Below are 20,983 nucleotides of genomic sequence, written 5' to 3' on the forward strand. Positions count from 1 at the left end.
CCTCCACCTTAGTATGGGTCAGCTGCTTTGTGGCTTTACCTAGCTCGAGGCCCACGGAGTTGGAATGGGTTATACTAGGCTTAGATTTTATAGGCTGGTTGACATCCATTCCTTGCTCGTGGTTAACATACTTGGATGATGAAGACAACTGTTAGTGCAGTTGGTTGGGTGTCTTACTATAGTAGAGTGTGGGCTCTCAGGAGGTCACGGGTTCGACTCTCCTGCCTTCACCTTGTGCCTTAGGATCCCAAAGCTGCATTCCCAAAGGAGCATTTCTCGAAGCAGCAGCTAAAACCTCATTCACCCCTCTTTCCCTCCCCCACCCCCACTTTCCCCCTCTAGTAGTTGTAGCTAAGTTCCATGGCGCATGTTAGATAGGTATTTAAAAATAAAAAATAAATGAATAAAATTTATATGGATGATAATTACGAATGCAGGATTCATTGGAGCTAAAATCACCGGGACATATCTGAAGGTCTAGCTCTATCATCTGTGTCCAATACGATTATAGCAGTTGTGATCCCTGTGGATATTAAATCATATGATTCAATAAACCATACGGGTATAGTAGTATCTAGATTCAGAATGGTTACAGGCAGCTCAAAAGCTTGTTAAGGCTATTTATAACAGATCATTTTTTTTGCTTCATTGACTCACCGGATATTCGTCGGATGTGAGAAATTGGATACAGCCATGGGAGCATCTGGTCTATTTATATGGCTACTACTGAAGAGGGGTTTCCTGCCCAACCTGCATCCAAAGTGGAGTTCCAGCTGAGGGCTTGCATAATGTTCCTCACACCACATGCTGTCCGGCACCACCAATTGCGTGTCATATCTTTGAACCATAGGCAATCTGAAATAATAGTTTTGATGTCTACAAGAATCAAAAGCACCTTTGTTTCTAACACCCAACAGATGGGCAATCTTCTGTATAATTTATACATTACACACAAGCATGGAAGAGAGTAGAGGATCAGATGCTCCACTAATAACAGCACCTTTGTTTCTAACACCCAACAGATAATCTAAAGCTCTAGCAGTAATAACCTCACCTGGGAAAACCACTGGAATCCCTGGTGGGTATGGACATATAAGCTCCCCACATACCTTCCCAAGGCTCTCTTTTATACTCACTCTCCTTTTACTTGCAAAGAAGGCCTCTCTAGGACTCAGGCTCATGCTAATATCAGCAAACGGTGCACAATCGCTATGCTTCTTCAATTCCTCCCTTGCATAATTTCTTAGAGAGGTTGCTGATAAATCTTCTACTCCCGACACAAGCCTCTGAATGTGCTGTCTGCTGGTTCCCAAGGTAATGGCAAATGTTAAAGACCGGGTCCCTGCAAGTTCAGCAATGACCCCATGATGCCTACATAAGATCTCATCTGCTTCATAACCGGATAGGCCAAGATCCCGGACACTAATGGTAATCCTCAAGGGATCTATGGCAGGAAAGTTGGAGAAGCTTGGAAAGCCAAGGACTGAAACTCCAGGGATCCTCTTGATCACATGTTTTGCTTCAGCAGCTAATTCCATGACTTCATTAAAAATGGTTCTTGGGTTTTCACTTAACTGAGCCGTAGCAGCATCTAATGATGCTAGAAGCAAATAACTTGGGCTGGTGCTTTGAAGTGTTTGGAGGCATCTACATATTCTTTCTCTGTCCACAATATCTCCTGACCTGTGTAGCATTGATGACTGTGTAAGGGAACAAAGAACCTTGTGTGTGGACTGTACAGCGAGATCCACCCCTTGCTGAAGGGCAGAATTAGGAAGTGAAGGATGAAATTCAAAGTGGGCCCCATGTGCCTCATCAACTATCGCAGGGATTCCAAGAAAATGACACAGTTGTGCAATCTCACTCAAATTGCTACAGATGCCATGGTAAGTAGGTGAAGTAACAAGCACTGCCTTGGCTTTTCGACCATCTGTCTCCAATTCCTTGATTGCTTTGTCAACTTGTGATGGAGTGATTCCACCCGCAATGTCCCACTCCGAACTGTACTCAGGTATAATGTACTTTGGCAGTGCACCTGACAATACCATCGCAGATATGGCTGATATATGGGAATTTCGGGGGAGGATGAGTGAGTCCCCAGGGGAACAAGTAGCCATGATTGCTGCCTGGATCCCACATGTAGTACCCCCAACAAGAAACCATGTTTCAGAGGATCCAAACAGTTTGGCTGCTTGCTTCTGTGCTTCTAAAATAGGGCCCTCTGGAGAGAAGAGATTGTCAAGCTCAGGAAGCTCAGGCAGGTCATGAATAAACGGTTTTGTTCCAATGAGTTGAACCAGTGAAGGGGGTGCAGCGCGCCCTCTATTGTGTCCAGGGAAATGAAAACTGGCTGCATCTTGCTTGGCAGAAGCTTGAAGTGCACTAACCAAAGGAGAGCTTGAATCCTGCACAGGTGATCCAGAACAAGGAACCTGGATTTCAGTGCTTGAAACCTTCTCAGTGTTCCCTACAGGACTCCTTGTGCCTGGCGTCTTCCCTGGCTCTAGAATGCTTCTTTCCTGTGAGACATTTTGAAGAATGAATGTAGCCACTGGTATTCCAGATGTTGCTGTTTAAAGGTCCGAAAGAGATGGAAATCAGCCCAATAGAATTTGGAGGAATTTCAAGGCTATATAAGAATGTCACTCCATTTTTACAGATTTGTAAGGGACATTGATGCAGTAGCACTAGAATAGTTGGACCGATATGACTGGGTTGGAAACCCAAGCCCAAACGAAACCGGCACAATCCGGATTTATTTATTTCTTTGGGTTTATTTTGTAATCTATTTATTCTTTTATTTTATCATGTTTTACTTTGAGTAGATTACATAGGAGGTAGAGTTCAATTCCATATAAGTCTTAGTATTACAATAGGAGTCTTTGTTTTCTTTTGTTTCTTTTTCTTTAAATATGCAAACATGTACCCATCGACAGAGGATGGAATGAAATTTGTTTGATTTATATGTGGTTACAATGGGAGTTGACAGAGTGGATCGACTTCTCCTGTTCAAACTGTCTCTCCTTCAGCCATCGCATCAGGTTTGGTGTTCTTTTACTTGCTCTATCCTCCATATTCCCTGTTCTTTATTTCCTTCCCCCTTCTTCCTGGTTCTTCCTCTTCAACTGATATTATTCACTGGCAGTACCTGTAGGGTCTGGTTAAGTTTGCTGGAGTTACCCTTGTGTAACTCAGTTCAACCTGATACTTCAGGGAGTAGTTTGCATCCCAGGGCAACTATGTTTCATTACTAAATTGCCACCCCCTTTGTAAATTTCAGGATATTTACAGAGGCTAAGGTTGCTCCATTGTGACCAAGTGGTTGTGGGTTTGAGTCTGGAAACAGCCTCTTTGCGAAAGCAGGGGTAAGGCTGTGTACATTATATCCCTCCGTAAACCCCGCAATGGCGGGAGCCTCGTGCACTGGGTAAACCCCCTTTTTTGTAAACTTCAGGATATTTACAGAATTGTCATTATTTCTCATATTTGAGTTGTTCGTTGCTTGGGTGGACCCATAGCAATCCCAAACAGGGTTTTCGAACCCAGGATTACCCCAGCCATAATCTAGCAGATTTATTAGGTAAAATTGTTTTCAATTTTTTCTTTATTTAGTGTATGGTGATATCAATCTTTCTTCAAGTATATAGTGTCCCCCCGCCAATCTACAAGACATACAGAGCCTGAAAAGACAATGCAAGTGACAGAAATATCAAATCTGACATTTTGCGTTCTCTTAAAATGGCTAACTTTTGTCCTTCAAGAAGATCTATAAAATCTAGCACAATTATATTATTGCACATATCCAATCAAATAAAACTTAATGGGTTCCCCAACATAAGAACAGGTTCATTGGACAGCCCTGGCTTTACTCAGAGAAACATCTATTTCATCATAAAGAAGAAAAAGATCCATCTATTTCTCTTCTTCCAGATGCCCATAATAGGAAAAATTCACAAAGATCCAAAAATAGATGCAGGACAAACCTGAAGAGACGCGTGTTTCTTTAGGGCTTGCCCATTGCAAACCAAACAAGCCGATATAGCAGCACTTAATGTCATTATACTATATAGCACATAATGTATTGCACCGTCATAAGCAATAGTTCCTATGACATTATACTATAAAGAGATTGTTCTCTATGAGAAACATGATCACATTTTTGTCCGTTTTAACTAATGGTTGATTTATAATATTGTGGGCTTTCCCTTCAAAACTAAACTATCATGGCCTTTAGCTTTACAACCATCACAGATCCTAATTCAGTCCAAATTAGCTTTGAAGTATCACTGTAGTTATGAAACGAGATTCAGATGATTTCATTGTTGGAATGATTCAATGTATAATTTAGGTCTAATAGGTTCATCCTTTCTGACTTCTAGTGAATGATGATGACAGTGATAATAAGGTTTCTGAAAATAAAGAAACAATGACCATATCACTAAAAGGATGACGAGCAGCAAGCCATGTGGAAGTCCTACCCAAGAAACCTGCTTAATCATTTCCATTTTTTTCTTTTTTCTGGGTGCAAATCATTCCAAGTTTAGGATAGCATTTCCCATATGTTAAGACTGCTTAGTTACATATATGGTGACATTTAGACATTTAGTACATTTGGTGAGACTTAACTATACTTGGTGATGTTTAGTATACTTAGTGAAGTATATAAAGTGTGACATTAAGTATACTAGTGCTGCCTTGTAATTGATTCTATTATGACTTTATGAAGTCATAATCTAATAAATAAAGGTACTGCCCTCTCACGATCACACAAACAAGCAAGGAGTGAGAGGGATTTTCTCTTCTATGCTTTTTTTCTTTCTTCTTCTTCATGTACAGGTATTGATCTAACCTCGTTTGATATTGTCCATGGTATCATAGCAGGTTTGATCCATAGTTCGAAAACTCGCCATCGGAAATTTCGGTAGTTTCTACACTAACAAAACAAAATGAAGGTCAAAACAAGAAACTAACAAAATTCCGGCCGGCATTTTGGTGGTTTCGGCAAAACTTCGCCATTTTTTATACCGTTTCGGCAAAATGGTACAAAACAAGTTATAAATAGACCCTATTTCACAAGTTGTCAAAATTTCGACCTAAATTAGCTGATTTCGCCTGTTTTGACCTAGATATGTTACCTCTAGTATGCTAATGAGGCTGTTTACAGGGCAGCTATGGAGGACTACACTCATTTCTTCTCGTACGCTATGACATGGCACGCATTTGTCATGTAGTCGGAGGAAAATGCATGTTGGATCCATCGAACCATGAGTGGACTCAATCCAGCATGTTGTAGTTCATATCAATAGACAATCACAGTATTGTATTGTTGGGACTTGACTACTTGGGAGACTTGGGAATTGGGACTTAGGTGTCTATGTATTGTGAACTGTAGTTTGTAGTTTGTATTTTAACTATTTCTTAAATAATTAATCAATATTATGTTCCTTCATCCATGGTAGCATAATTTACTTGCCTATTTGCCTTCCAATACTAAAAGTCCAAAACAATGTGTAGAATAGGCAATATTACATTAGGTATACAATAATGTTCGACGTTTACTGCCAACCAAGGGTGCAAATCCAAAACACCACTTTGTGTGACTTTTTTTTGTAATATGAAGGTTACATATGTTTATTTAGCCTAAAACAAGGTTTTCATGAAGTATCAAAACCTACTATGGTCGTTTGTCCACTGAAACGACCAATCAAAACATCTTGAGAAAATTTACACCATTTTGGTGAAATTCCGGTATTTCGGTCGTCTCGGTATGACCGAAACGCCAAAACGAAACGAGATATTGAACCTTGGTTTGATCAGTATTTGTGCAATCCTATTTTCTGTTTTGAGGGTTCCTTCAAGTTTCTTCTCTTCCTTGGTTGGCATCAACCTATGCTTCACTTTCTTCTTAAATCTCTCATGTCCACCTCATTTTTTACAAATGAAAAATTACCCATCAAAAACTATCCTTGTAATGTTATAGAAGCTGCACAATGATCTTCGCTGATAACCGAAAATCCATATAATTTGATAGCCTCATGAAATTGTATACATCCTGCGCACCCCCAGGGCTCATACTTGTTTACTCTGATACATTATGCACTTTCCTCTGCTTAACAGTTTAGATGACATATTATTAAGGCGGTGTTTGATATGTGCATTCTAGGCAGCAAATATTCTCAGTTAACTAAAGCTACTGTTCGGGCTATTTTAGATGCATACATTTCACAATGGCTTCTAAAGAAATAATACTAGATAGCTCCAACATTAGTTTTCTTTATCTTTGGTTATTGGTAGTACTCCATTTGAAAATATAAAACTAAAAATGAAAGTTGACCTATTTACACAGAGCAAGAAGATTAAACATTGTAAGAGATAGTAATCAATAAACCTACCAATAGATAAGATCAAACGCAGAGAAATCTACACATACTAACCAGAGAGAAACGAGCACGTGTTCTTCTTTGATGCTTGAAATTACTATTATAGGCGAAGCTGCTACGAAAACTCTGTAGAAAGTGAAGGCATGGACCGTATTCAGTGAAGGATTTCTGAAGAAAAGTAGGAGGAGAAGCAGAGTTGCAATTTGGTGAATATAAACTACAAACCCTCGAGATATGTAGTGAAGACGACAAGGCAAAAGCCATTGTTATTAGGTATTGCAGAAAATCTCTACGGTTAGTGTCGGAGGGCACAGGGAGGCCCAGCAAATCGAAAACTATTAAACTGGTAAGAGCGGTAATGTAAGGCGGGACCAGGGAGCAGAGAGCAGAGATAACTGTGACGAAAGGTTGCGCCATTTTTTTTTTTTTTTTGGGCTAATTACTATCATTATCCTACCTTTAGCCTATATTTACTAAAGTTACCCTACCTTAAACTTTTTTTCTGAAACTACCCTGCTTTTAAACTTTTACATCTCCTTCTACCCTTATATTTATAAATACCCAGATTGCCCTTCCTTTTCACCTAGTAACCTGCCCGCTTCTTCTCTCTCCCATTTTTTACTCCATTCGTTTTAGTGCACGGTATCGGAACAGGTTGTCGGTAACCTACAAAACTGATACGATACAGATACTGTATTGGCCTAAATCGACTGTATCAGACAAAATTACCCCTGAATCGCCTTAAAAATTGAGTTTTTTGACCATTTTACCCCTTGTCCATACCGTGCTATCGATACGGTATTGGTACAATATCGGTGTCGGTGACTAGCAAAACTAGTGCGTATCGCCTGATACAGGCAATACGATACCGATACTTAGAATCATGATCTATCGAAGAAGAACGATGATGACGAAATGTTGAATAAAAAATTAATTTAATAGAAGAATTGAAGAAAACCCCAAAAAAAAAAAAATTTGGGAGAGAGAAGAAGCAGATAGGTGCTTTCATTTTTTTACTATTTTGATGACAAAAATAGAAGAGAATGGTAGGTTAAATAGATTAGCAGGTCACTAGGTGAAAAGGAAGGGCAATCTAGGTAAGGGTAGAAGGAGATGTAAAAGCTTAAAATCAGTGTAGTTTCAGAAAAGAAGTTTAAGGTAAGGTAGCTTTAATAAATATAGGTTAAATGTATGGTAGTGATAGCAATTACCACTTTTTTTTTTTTTCCTTTTTTTTTTTTGGGTGGTATAAAAGGTTGCGAGATATTATTTTTTTCCCCCTTTTTTTTGGTATAAAAGGTTGCGAAATTCACGTCACATAGTCACATAGCACCGGTGTCAAAATCTCTACCCAATCTCTACCCTGAACTACCGCATTGCACAATTTAAGGGAATTGGAGAGGATTATTTTCTATTGGATATTATGTCTATGAAATCTAAAATAAATTGTTCAATTTTAAGGAAAAAAACTGTCTACACTAGCAACGGACAAATTGATTGCCCCGCCCCCATAAATGGCGGTAATGATCGCCTTATTGATGCTATTGTATGCTCTCCCATTGGACCTTGTCCGCACGCTACCTCATAAAGAACTCTTGCCCTAATTTTAATTAGGGAAAAAGAACTCTGGAGTCTTGCTTCAGATGTAGGAGCGAGCGCATGAAGTTACCGTTGTGCCACCCATGAAATAAATAATTTCATCCATGTTGACGCCCTGTGTGCGCTCTTAATGGCCCCACACTGATGTAGAGCCACGTGACCAGGTAGCAATCTCTTGACCTTTTAATTGATTCATATTTATATTTTCTTTATGGGCAGATGTGAGTTTAAATGTATGACCTCAAAGTATTTGCAACTATGGATGGAATTGGGCTCTCTGTTGGCATGATTGTCACATTGTGTATTCAAGTGAATAGAGATTGCAACATAAATGTGAGTACATATTTGAGTGTGTATTGGACTCGATTATTCAAGAACCCTACATGATTTGCTGTCGGATATTTTATGTAACAAGGTTCTCGTGATAATTGTGTGCTCCTTAGAACTGAGAGGCTTTTATCATTGTAGACCAACAATGTGTACTTTAATGTATATATGATTGATGTCTACGTCTGACTGGCTATACATCACCACATTGGGTTCATTGTGTTTGTCCGTCAACGAAAGTGACATTTAAAAAGGAATCCACTTCTCGTACAGGGAAAATATCTTGAGAGAAAATTGTGAATCTGATTGGACAAATTTCCAAGCTTGGTGGTTTAATTGTAAATTTTTAGCAAAGAATTTTTAAAATTATTATTTATAATAATTATATTTTAGATAAATTACACATCACCCCTTAATTTTCAAAGGAAACTCAGATCACCCCTGGTTTTTGAAAAAAGTCATCCGCCCCCTCTACTGTAACGGTGTTAACATAAATCAAACCAAAAATGGAATGACATATTTACCCTTTAGATTTAAACAAATAAAACAAATAAAAATTGATTTCCTCTCGTCCATCTTCTTCTTCGTCTCCTCTTCTTCTCTGCTAGGGCATTTTGGCGTTTTCAGCTGCAATCTCTCCTTCTTCTCCCTCTATTCTCCCCCTATTCTCTCTATTATCTCCTGCTATAAGGAAAATTCAATTTCGCCACCTCCATTTGCTTTTGAATTCCCAAAAATGACCGACAGAGGTCTGGCGGTGCGTGATGGGTTAGCCCTCAGAGCCGTCAACATCGTCTCCCAGAAACCGATGACCCTTTCACCGGAACTCAGGTTCTTGAGATCGCAGAATCACAAGTTTCTTCCTTGTTCTTCGGCCTCTCATTACCTCATAACCTAAAGACCCCAAATCCTATTCTTCTTTTTGATGATGCTTAATTGCCTGCTTTCGCTTCTGGGTTCTTGAAACCCAGTGAACTTTCCATATCCGAAGCAAGAATGAACTAGGGTTTTATACTTCTTTTGGGGGTTGCTTTTTGTTCTGTTCTAATTGTAATTAGGGGTTTTTGAAATTAGGGACTGAAGGAACAAACGAAGGGAAGATTTGGGTATTAAGGGTTTTTAATTTTGGTTATGTAATGGCCTATGACGGAAACGAAGATCAAAACAGGAGGATGGATCTGAATTTGTAACTGGGTCTACCTCGTTCACCCCGGCGAGCAGAACCGGATCTTGGTTCTGATCTTGCACTTGGATCCTTACTCATCCCTGGTGAAGGCGAAATTCATGGCTCAACTGAGATGTCTGGTTATGCAGAGGCCTCTGATTCTCATGTTCCATACTCACAATCTCATGCTTCTTACTCCCCAAACCCTCAGACTATTGAACCCCTCGACCATGATGAGAATTCACCTTTTGAGTATCCTTACTCCCCACAACCAGCTTATCCAACTGTTACACTGTCCATCGATCCTTTTTATGAACCACTTGTTCATGAAGGAAGGTCCCATTTTGAGTATAATCCTTACTCTTCATCATATATTCCTGTTTCCCCCCCATTGTAGAAACTGGGCTAGAAACTCAAAGTGAGATTGAGTTGCAGGTCATGTGAGGAAGAAGATCTATTTTGGGGTTTTAAGTTGCAAGGGTAAAATAGTACATCAACACTGGTTAAGGGTAGTTTAGGAATTTAAAATTATTTAATTGGCTGACATCATCACTTAACAGCATCAAACTAACGTGGGGGACTAATTTGATATATTGGGGTCTAGATCAAGGGGTGATTTGAATTTTTTCAAAAATCAGGGGTGATCTGAGTTTTATTTGAAAATCAGGGGTGATGTGTAATTTACCCTTATATTTTATAAATGTTTATCGCTATCATTTGTTGTCCAATCAATGGTTAGGATGCTCTAATCTAGCTGTTTAGTGGACTACAGGGATGACAGTAATTCCATGTCTTAAGGTCCGTTATAAGATAGTGTAAAGTGAAGGGATCTACATATAATATTTTTAATCACTAGAGATTTTATGATTATTAACATTCTAATGTGTCCTTATGGGCAATTATATTAAATTAGCTTAATGAGTATGTCTCTAGTTAATCTCTCTTAGTGTACAATCCAATAGGATTGTTTCACTAGTTATCACATAAAATCCAAAGAAGAAAAGGAATCTTATTAGGCTAAAGAGGCGAGAAAGATATATGTATTCAGCTCTAACTGATTTTGAGAGAATCAAAGCTCTCCCAAAATTGTAGGCACTCTCTCTCTCTCTCTCTCTCTCTCTCTCTCACTCTCTCAGTGTCGATGTAGACATCTTATTTTGTCACCCCAGAGTTTTATTCTAACAATGATGAGTATCCCTTGAGACGTGGTGGTCTTGTATTTGTAGATTTTGGGAGTTTCTCACATTTCATGACACCTTTATAAATCAACCATGAAAAATAACTAAACTACCATGGGGAGAAATCTGAAGAAAATTGTTAACTTGATTTGAAAATTTGTTGATATGTGCGAATGACTTGTTATTGTCATAGCCAATTGGTTTGTAATTGAGTCCATTTGCTCCTTTATTGAAAGAAAATTCTATTTTCAGGAGTGGGATTTATATTGGAAGTAGTTCCTGTTGGCAAGTAGTGTCGCTAACGTTCACATCAAGTTAAAATATGTAGAATATATGAAAAAAATATGTTTTTTGAATCATTTGATTCGTACATATGTAGCCTATGTTATAAGTGTTCCAAGGAATTAAACAAAGTTCTCACACTAGCAACTCCACTGGGGATAGTTTTTAGGTCAAACCCTTGATCTGTTTAATTGGCATATATGTTGTACCGTGTAACACATGATTTTATTGTATCTTGTATGCTAACTTTGGTGTACTAACATTGCTTCTCATATTGCATACATTTTCACACATAATTAGTACGCCAACATCTGCAAAGTTTAACCCCAAGAATAATCTCATGACGTAGCCCTAGACCAATGCGAAGGCACACAGCGTACCCTTGGTGAAACCACAACTCCTTGGTCTCATACCTTCGGATATATCAAAAAAGTTGCATCACCATACCATTTGATCATCTTACACGAAGACGTGATGAGAGGTACGTAGATGCACCTTGCTAAAGGGAACCTGTATGTCCTATCATCCTAAAGTAGCATGTATCATATAGGGATATATATAGAACCCCAATGTTTTAGGTAACGCCAAACTGACAATAATATTATAGGGTAAATTATGCATACACCCCTTGTACTTTACCTAAAGTAATAATAAACCCAAGTTTCAAAAAACGCACTTGCACACCCTACCTCTATTTTGCAAAAAAATACAAAATTAACAGTCTGTTAGCCAACCCCAGCCTGCCCAGCAGGAATCACCCGTAGCTGCAGTATATCTTATGGTTCCGATGTTACCAGTTCACTGAAATGTCCAATTCTGGGATTCATCTCCTGCATCTTCAGCGTGGTGTAGGTGTTGTAGAACTCAGTCGAGGTTGGCTTTCCCTCTAATGCCAACTCCTGCTGATGTCTTGATGGCTTTGTGCAGATCATCAATCTTTCTTACCTCTTTTAGTGGAGGGTTTACTCAGATTCCAGGCTTGCACTCCGTTGATCGCTTGATGCAGACCATAAACCAAACTCTTAATTGTTTGCTGTCCTTACAATCAAAAACAAAAGTATGGTATACTTGAAACATGCAACCTGGTCAATTTTTATCCTTTCTTGTTACAGCACAGTGCTGCAACGCATCGTACGGTGGCTGCAGAGGTCATGTGCACTATGTAGGGCTCGCTGTGCCACATGGCCTCTGCAGCGCCGCACAATGCATTATAGCACCGTGCCGTAACAGGAGAGGATAACGATTAACGACCTGATAGTGTTCTTTTTCCCATTAAATAAACAAGACCTTCATCAAACCCATCTCTGGAGAAAAATTCCTTGTAATGTGAATCCTCTCCCTTGTTCTCTTCATCTTGGTTTCAACTTTCAACTATAAAGTTTTCAAGAGTTGAATGTGCTTCCTACTGGACATTTTCACCATCTTCCTCCCATAAAAGACTCAGTCTTGGCTCCATCATCCAAACTACCATCCACGGCCGGGCCCTCTTGCAGATGGTCCCTAAATCAGGAAAATGGTGGCAGAATTGGACTTCTACCATTACCATGCACTTTTAAGATATGTATCCATGTTTGTTTACACAATATATGGTAAATATCTTTGCCCCATAAAAGAAGGGTATGCCCAATGGATGCATAGTTAAACAGGATTCACAAATCTACCAACCATTACAAAAAGAATCATCAAATCCAACTGTGACGTTGAAGATGATGATTACCACATTCCTCTTACAAAGATATGAGAGATTTCCCCCGAGTTCACTTTTATATGCTAAAGGTCAGCAAAGAATAATATTAATAATCAGGAAGGATGTACAAGATTGCATCCAGGCATACCCGGACAAAAAACAAAACAGAATAGCTATAATTTCCACCTCGGCAATGCCATCAGCAAAAACCAACCACAAAAGCTAAATCTAATTGTCCCAAAGATCCACCTTCAGCATTGCCATCAGCAGCAGCTTTGAGAAGCAAAGAGAAAGGCCCAAATACATAAAAGAATCTCTTGTTAGGATAACCAACAGATCATTCCTCAAAATGATAACATGGCCTTTCTTGGATATCCCAAAGCACCTCTTCTCGAGCAGATCTCGGGCTAGAATCCCAAGTGAAAGATAGCTGCTTTTTTGCACTTGTTTTCTCTAAAGAATCTGCAATTGTATTTATCTCCCTGTAGCAATGGGAGATCCTCCAACATATGGAAGCTAGGAAAAGTTTCAACAAGTTCCAATTTTGTTGAAATTTCCATGGGATTGCAGAATTTTCACACAACTGACAATAGCACTAGAATCGCATATCACTCAGAGAGTACCAACTTCTTTCTCCTTCACGAGATCCAAGACAATGGAGGAGAATTCTGCATAAAATCAAATCTCCCACATGGTATCTCGTTCGCCTTTCGTAAAATTCCTGCAGCACTGGCGTAACCAGGGTTCCCTAATGAGCACCCATCAATATTGAGCAAAACCCTCTGCCGGCTTCCTCCAATAAACTTCTAAGGTTCTTCTCAAAAGGGCTGCTTTGGTAATAACACCCAGGTGCCTTGCATTTACAAGATTATCCGTCGATGAAATCTTACAATGGTTTCTACCAAAAAAAAAAAAAAAGAAATCTGACAATGGTTGAACAACGAAGCATCTTTGATATCTCTGATAATTACAGAAATGAAATGGTGGGAGAACCTCCCCTTAACATCATACCTTCTAGCATTCCTCTCATACCATTCCCTGAGTTCGCTTAGTATAGAAGCAGAAATAAATTAAAAATGAAAAAAATGGAATATCAAACTTTCCTTACCTTCCAGGCTTTTAAGTTCCAAATCTCCAGACTGACAGATCTGACTTTGGACTTCAAAGATTAATTGTTTCCTCCTTTTACATATGCTTCAACCAGTAGCGACAAATGGAGACATTGTAGAAAATGCAACTTCAGGGGCTCAAACCTTTCACCTTCCAACCATGGAGGAGTTGCAATCAAGATGCAAGTAAACCAAAGTTTCAGAAAGAATTTGTTTTCTAACTTTCCCCTCGACATATTTCTTTCCACAAGATCAGACGAATGAATGGCAAGGATTTTGTGGGTAAACCAACCATACAGAAAAGAACTTTGGAAGGAACATGAGACAAGATAGAAACGTCACATCACCAACAGAGCAGCTGGATTATAAATGGGATAACAAGTTCCACAATCAACCATTCCTTAGTTATATCAACTGATCAACTTTTTTGGCCTAATTCAGCTAAGAAAGATCAAGCAGCAGATTTACCTCCACCATATGCATGCCTCTAAAATAGATGATACTAAACCATAATATCAGCAGCTCTTTCTTCATAATAACTGACTAGCCTTACTCCTACATTGCAGCATTAACAATGAGAGCTAACACCAGTACCTTCTCTCAAGTTTCAGTGGTGTAGAGTGGTTGTTTCTAATGTAAGTCAATTCAAAGACACTCTCCATTGCCGGACATCCTTCCTCAAGGCTTCAAGATTGAGTATCAATTTGCTTCACTTTCAGAAGCTTCAACCAGCAAGCATAATTCAAAGGTGTTGCTCCTTGAATAAATAGCCACACAGTTCTACTTCCATGAAACTGTAACATTTTCATTTCCACCGTGACTCCAAATGCCACTGGTTATACAAAACAAGAAGTCTAAGAGAAACAAAATACATAAGGAAGCTTCTCTTAGAGAGCAGTTTCAGGAATTTTTAATCATTGGAGAAAATCTAATACAAGAATAATGTCCAAACCAACCAAACCTAACATATCCTGATATATGGGTTTATTTCACTATGGCTCAATCATGCCCCAATGCAAGAACTACTCTTTTTCCCCCTTTGGCTAACTTAAGCTAGGGTCTAAAAAAAAAAAGGACGTACCCAGTGCACAAGGCTCCCACAACTGCGGGGTCTACAAGCGATACAGAAATGCACAATTCCAATATTATCTTTTCTTACATACCCCAAATTCCACAGGAAATTTTTTTGGTGAGGGACAGCAATGGAGCAACGTAAAGCTGTCCCCTCCCCTCTCCCCCAACCCACCCCTGTTACCTAATAAATTAGTGAGGACCATGCATGTTTCACAAGGTGAATCTAATATTTTAAAGGGGTGGAGTAATGTAGAGATGAAACCTAACCCTTACCCGCCTCTTTGCCATCCCTGCCTCCAGTCTTTCTCAATTCAATTTATCATTCATTTTGGGTCCCCGGAGATAGATATGAAAGTGAACTGATAGGTGGGGAATATTGATATGGTTAAAGTGATACACTCCTCCCAAGTCCCAACTAGTAGTTCTTCCAACTCAATAACTTTTTGCCAATATTTCAGAAGCTAAAATTTAAAACACACAGAATCTAGGGTTGGCACCTAGAAGTAAGACACGGTGTTTCAAGGACCACAACTCAATCCCAAAACCTAAAAACCTGCCATGTGCTAAAGATCTATCTCTCAAAGTTTTAAGTATCGATACAATGCGGTATCGACCTATCGGTCCAATACGTATCAACCATATCACTCTGATACATGTCTGTTTTGGCCCTTACCAATACAATATAGAATCAATACATGAAAAATATTTATGTACAGTACTGTATCGATTGTATCAAACTAAAATAGTACCGATATGGACTGATACAGTTCAACACAGACCCATACACTCGATTATATAGGCTGCCAAAACCCAAAAACCTTATATCTTAAAAGAAAACTTACTCTTATTCTGATACTTTAGTTGCCAAGACCTTAGTGGATGCCATCTACACTGGAAAAAATTGACCTAGGAATTAAATAAGCAAAAATTTGCATTGAAGCTTATCAAAGTGGAGATCAAGCATTAATGCAATGGGAGGAAATATGTTAGGATATTTTGATCTTCTTGGTTTTTTTTTTTTTGGGCCAAGTATTACATCTAAATTGGAAAGCTGAGCTAATCTATACATTTACTCTTAAAAAACCCAAGGTGAATCTATTTTTGGATTTTTGGTCAAACCTGGATATAGTGAAAATTTTGGGGAACAAAAAAATCAATTTTCTTGCTTTAAATGTAATACTCTAGTGTGAATAGTATGTATGTGCTTTCTCTTACATGGGTCTATGATTCCCATTATTTTTAAATTTTAAATTTTTTTTTACTAATTTTAGGGAATTAAAAATAGTATACATAGAATAATTTTTGCCTATGTTCTTGAATGATTCTTGAATTTTGAATTGTTTCCAATCCTTTGAATTTTTTTATATATTGTTGGAAAAGTAAAAAATTACTTAACTAAGGATTTTTTTTTGGTCTTTTTCCTCTTCAGATGATTCAAAATTGAAACAGTTACATAGTTAGAAATATTTTTGATCATCTTGAATGATTTGTGATCTATAATGTACAATTACGTTTGTTGCTAAGTACTCACTATTAATAGTTATATACTACTTTAGGTATCTAGTAAACAATTAATGTGTATGTACTTAATGAATGTTATTTAATATTTAGTAGTAATGTTTATACTTGCATATCGCTTGGTTTGGACCTATAGGTTTACCTTGGGCTAGTCTCCTAATACGCAAATAAATATTTCTTTTGCAAATTTTCATGCTTAATTGCTTCTTATTACTTGTTTATAGGTTTGAAATTGCATTTCCCAATGAAGATTCGAATCACATAGATGCCACGAAGACAAATATAACCTAAAATTGGTTGGATGTCATTATTTATTGCTTATTTATGGTGCATAATGCTTAATAACATAGTGTATCATAACCATATCCATGTGTATCAAAGCATATCTAGTGTCTCTCTGATACATCTCCGAGATGTCTATTAAAACCAGCTTTCTGATATGCTGCTTGATACCGACACTTACACCTTGCACCCTCGTACACTTCACTTCCAACAGTTTTGCTCTTATTCAAGATCACTTTTGCCCAATTAATCTTATTTTTATCCTCCTTTTGTTTATTAAAAAATTGGAATTATGGATGAATCGACTTTGTGCCAATTTGGTATAATCATACAATGCTATAATCTGTTCTCACTTGATGGTCTGATCAGCAAATCCATCAGATAGGAAGCTAAAACTTAACTAGCATTAATTCTGGACAAATATGCTTCAAAACAACCTTATATGCATGTTTACTACGAGTTTAACAGCTGTATCTTATATTCTTATTGCATCTGCCAGCGTATCCATATATGTCCACAAAGACACATCTCAAAATTGATTGGTCAATACTTCTTCCAATACTGATATGTCAAATCTTGGGGAAAATAAAACACGGATATTCAACTAAACACTTCAAAGCAAGACAACAATTAAAAATAATAGAGTGTGAGTTCCTTAGATTTGTTAAAAATAGATGACACAAGAATCGTGCATAAGAAATACAAACAGAATCATTTGAAACTCATACTCAAAAGGTCCATAGAATATAGACAGTGTGTTTCTTTCTTCCCCTTTACCCCCTCATCAACAGAAAAGAAAATTAAAGCAAGAGGCATTCCTGGCCACGAGGGTCAGTTGACCAGCTAACCCTGATTCCAAGCCATAAAACATAAAATCAAAATTTCCTACGCATTGACTAGAAGAAAAACCTTAAGAACTAAGGCATCAAGCATCCTCTTAATGATTTAGGCATGTCAAACGAAGAGCGAAACTTGCACTTGATTTATTTGGCCAAGATACTCATCCTCAACACACAGCTCACAATACAACCTAAAGCAGAGAACAAGGTTTTACGTCAAAAACCAAAAGCATCAAACATTCCTTCGCGAAATATACAACACCAGTGCACCTGCATAACACCATCCACGCAAAGGACAAACATTGACAGTAAGTTGGGTCTATTTGAAAGTATTTTCTACCCACTTGATCGGTCAAGGGAACCTAAAAAAAGGGAACTTTGCCACAATCAAATGGTCAAATAATTTCAAACTAGATGTTTCTGCTTATGACATTACCTAAGACAATTAGACATTATACGTCAAGTGCATGCGCCTATGGGCTCATAAACATTTTTCAGACTCCAAAGAATACTAATGAGACCTTAAGAAGAGAGAATTCAAGGGGGGAAAATGCACAATCTCAACATAACCACGTGTGTATGTGTGTTGTGGGGACAAACTACTGATTATGTGTCCTTTCTTTTCTCCTTTTTTTCTGTTTTTTCTGGCAGCGAGGGGGTTGGAGTTACAATTTCAGTGCCTTCTATTTGCAACAGAACCAAGCAAAAGGAAGTGACATTAGCGCCCCCCCCCCCCCTCACCCCCACCCCCACCCACCACAGACACACACATTTGTTTCATTTTTCCTGAATTAGTAAGAGTGACAATAGGTTGTCCGAGCCCAATATGAAACTTACTCTTATGAAACTCAAACTGTTCAATTATTGGTTGCAATGTTACACTCCTGGACCAAGAACTTACCTGTTAACCGAAAGTATTTTTCCTGGACTATTTATCATGCTATTATGGTCACTAAAAAATAGGCAAATTTCTACTACCAGAATACAACTGATGTTGATTACTATCATTGAACTGGCTAAATTCTGGCCAAGCCATCTAGTTAATCCACCAAATAAAAACCAATCGATGGAAAAATAATGTGGATAAGAACATTCACACCAATGATATGTGCCACGGTAAGTCAGTAACTACACTTTCTTTAACAAATGGTCAGTATTCTTACCAATTGAAGATTGAGTGGATGCCATGCAGGAGAATTGGATCTGAGAAATCCTAAAGACGATAAAGCTCCACCATGTCTAGTAAGGTGTCAGTTTTCCATGGTGATCTACTCTGAAGACACTAGCATATGACAATTGCTGAATCATGCTCCACTATAAGGGTAACCACGAAATGAATATGATGATATCACTGCCCAATTTAAGGCATAAGTTCAGCCATGGTAGTGGTTAATCTCTATATGTACAGGATAAACTAGCATAATATTGCTCTCATGGTTTCTACAAAATCTACAAATTGCATGTTATCAATAGATTTCCCATCAAGAATATATCAAAGTTCAACTAAAGGTCATGGAAGAGATGGGTGGGGGAGACCTAAATATGCTAGCTATGGAGTGTACAAGGGGATTGACCACCCAATCTGCTAACATGAAACGCTTACAAGTATTTCAGAAGTAGTAACATAAAGCATAAGTAGAAAATAAACTCCTAATCAAATAGAAGTCTACATCCATTAAGGAGATCATGCTGACATGCAATGCCAACAAGCAAGAATGCTAAAGCATAGTATCATTTGTTTCAATTTAACACAAATCCCCCGGAAGACTCGGGATATAAGATTCCATATCAACAGAATCAATTAATCTTTAATGGACGTTTACGTATTGTTGTTTGAGCCAAACTAAAAATTTGAATAAAATACTCTCCACAAAAACAGAGATATGGAGTAATGTAACATAGATTTCAACTTTCTATATAGAGGTTAGTTTCTGGATTTATGATTTGTAAATCCTAAAAGATAGGTGTTGGACCTATGTAAATTGAAACTGTCATAGTTGCGCAGTTGGTGTTGTCACAATTGTCAACACAGTTGTGCAGTTGGTGTTGTCATTGTTGTCAACACAATCATGATCAACACACACACACACACACAGGTCAAACATGCACAATCAGCAGTACAGTGACAGTGGGAGCTGTCAGTTGGGGAGTGCAGAGGTGTCAGTGCAGTTGCAGTGATGTGTACAGATGTATGACAGTGCTTATAGAGTGATGTGGCAGTACTGGCATAGTCAGTGAGATGACAAGTGCAGTGGCCGGTGCTCATATGGCAGTACAGCTGGTAGTGGTAGTACAGTGATGTGGGCAATGCTGGAGATGTCAAACAGTGATGTGATAGTGTTTCAGGATGTCAGAGAGTGTTGGGAAAGTCATACAGTGACTGGACAAAGCTGACAGTGAAATAGAAGTTTGGCAATGATTAAGAGGCATCAGGGCTTATTTGGCAGTGTATGGCATCATTTGACAGCATTTGGTAGTGACTGGTAGCATCTGGTATAGTGGTCATAGGCTTTGAATGGCAATCTTGTAGATTCATGCAGATGTTGCATCTTTGGAGCCAATTTGGACGGTCCAAGTGGCAGAATTGGAAGAAGGCATGTTCTGGAAAATCGTAGCACATCAAGTCTTGTTTCCAACGCAACTAGAATCGCATCGATCTGAGGTCGTATTTATAAAGAGTTTGGTATCGTTGCGCAAAAAAGGAGAAAAATGAGGTGTACAATGGATGATGAGTTGGCATGGTGGCTGAAGTGGCATAGGATTACTTGTTTTTTAAATTAAAAACAATGCCATGTGCCAACCCAGCCAGCCAGCCATGGTTGGTAGCCCAACTAGGCCACCAAGCCAGCCCATTTGGGCCACAGCAACACCCAGGCCACACCCACAAGGGTGTCGGCATGATCTCCTTAATCTATTCATTCAAAACAATAAAAGTTAGCTAGTACATGGTTATTTATGTATAGAGTTTTTGTTGTCTGACCACTCCATTTTTATTATTATACTTCGCTCAAAACTGTACCCAAATATGGCAAGAGGATTCTCTTTCCATTGTCCAAGTTTTCTTCTATTTTCACACCGTTGTTTCAGTTTGTTCCTATTCTTTATTTCTTACTATTTTAGTTCTTATTATTTGTTCCCTGGAATGGTCCTTTTCTCCTATGGTTGATTCTCTCTACTGTTATGTACTTATATTTCCTGTATTTGTGGAAATCTAAACCCTTGTACGCAACCGTCCTAGCCCAGCTGCTCTATTTCTACTTCTCTTGGTTTCATTGTGAAGGATCAGATTTTTATCTTTAGGGAAAATCATTCCCACACCAGCGGTATGGGAATCCCTCTCACACTCTCCTTGCTGACATGTGGGCCCCCTATTGACGAACTGTGTATTGCCCCCTCCCATGCCCCCATACACCACTAGCATGGCGTTTCCATGGTACACAACTGGTGTGGCAATCCCCTGACCTTATCTTTGTTTCTGGTTCGAAACAAAGTCAATCCTGGCCCTGATTGTCCTATTCTATAGAGTCTCAAGACCCTCTCTTT

General features: G+C 38.5%; 1 protein-coding gene across 1 annotated transcript; it reads right to left on the bottom strand.

The window, feature by feature from the left end:
• Positions 1 to 928: 928 nt before the first annotated feature.
• On the bottom strand, positions 929 to 6,698 carry LOC122667218 (arginine decarboxylase-like). Its single transcript, XM_043863464.1, has 2 exons — positions 6,435 to 6,698; positions 929 to 2,519 (listed from the first exon to the last, which is right to left on the bottom strand). The coding sequence occupies exons 1-2, from the start codon at positions 6,642 to 6,644 to the stop codon at positions 939 to 941; spliced, it is 1,791 nt and encodes a 596-aa protein (XP_043719399.1). The 5' UTR covers positions 6,645 to 6,698; the 3' UTR covers positions 929 to 938.
• Between the last annotated feature and the right edge of the window lie 14,285 nt (positions 6,699 to 20,983).

Source organism: Telopea speciosissima, chromosome 7 (assembly GCF_018873765.1).
Source record: "Telopea speciosissima isolate NSW1024214 ecotype Mountain lineage chromosome 7, Tspe_v1, whole genome shotgun sequence".
NCBI classification, from domain to species: domain Eukaryota; kingdom Viridiplantae; phylum Streptophyta; class Magnoliopsida; order Proteales; family Proteaceae; genus Telopea; species Telopea speciosissima.

Coding starts and splice junctions, on each gene's coding strand:
- LOC122667218 (XM_043863464.1), bottom strand. CDS start 6,644: ATGGCTTTTGCCTTGTCGTCTTCACTACATATCTCGAGGGTTTGTAGT. Junction 2,520..6,434: donor CACGTGCTCGTTTCTCTCTG/GTTAGTATGTGT, acceptor AATGTCTCACAG/GAAAGAAGCATTCTAGAGCC.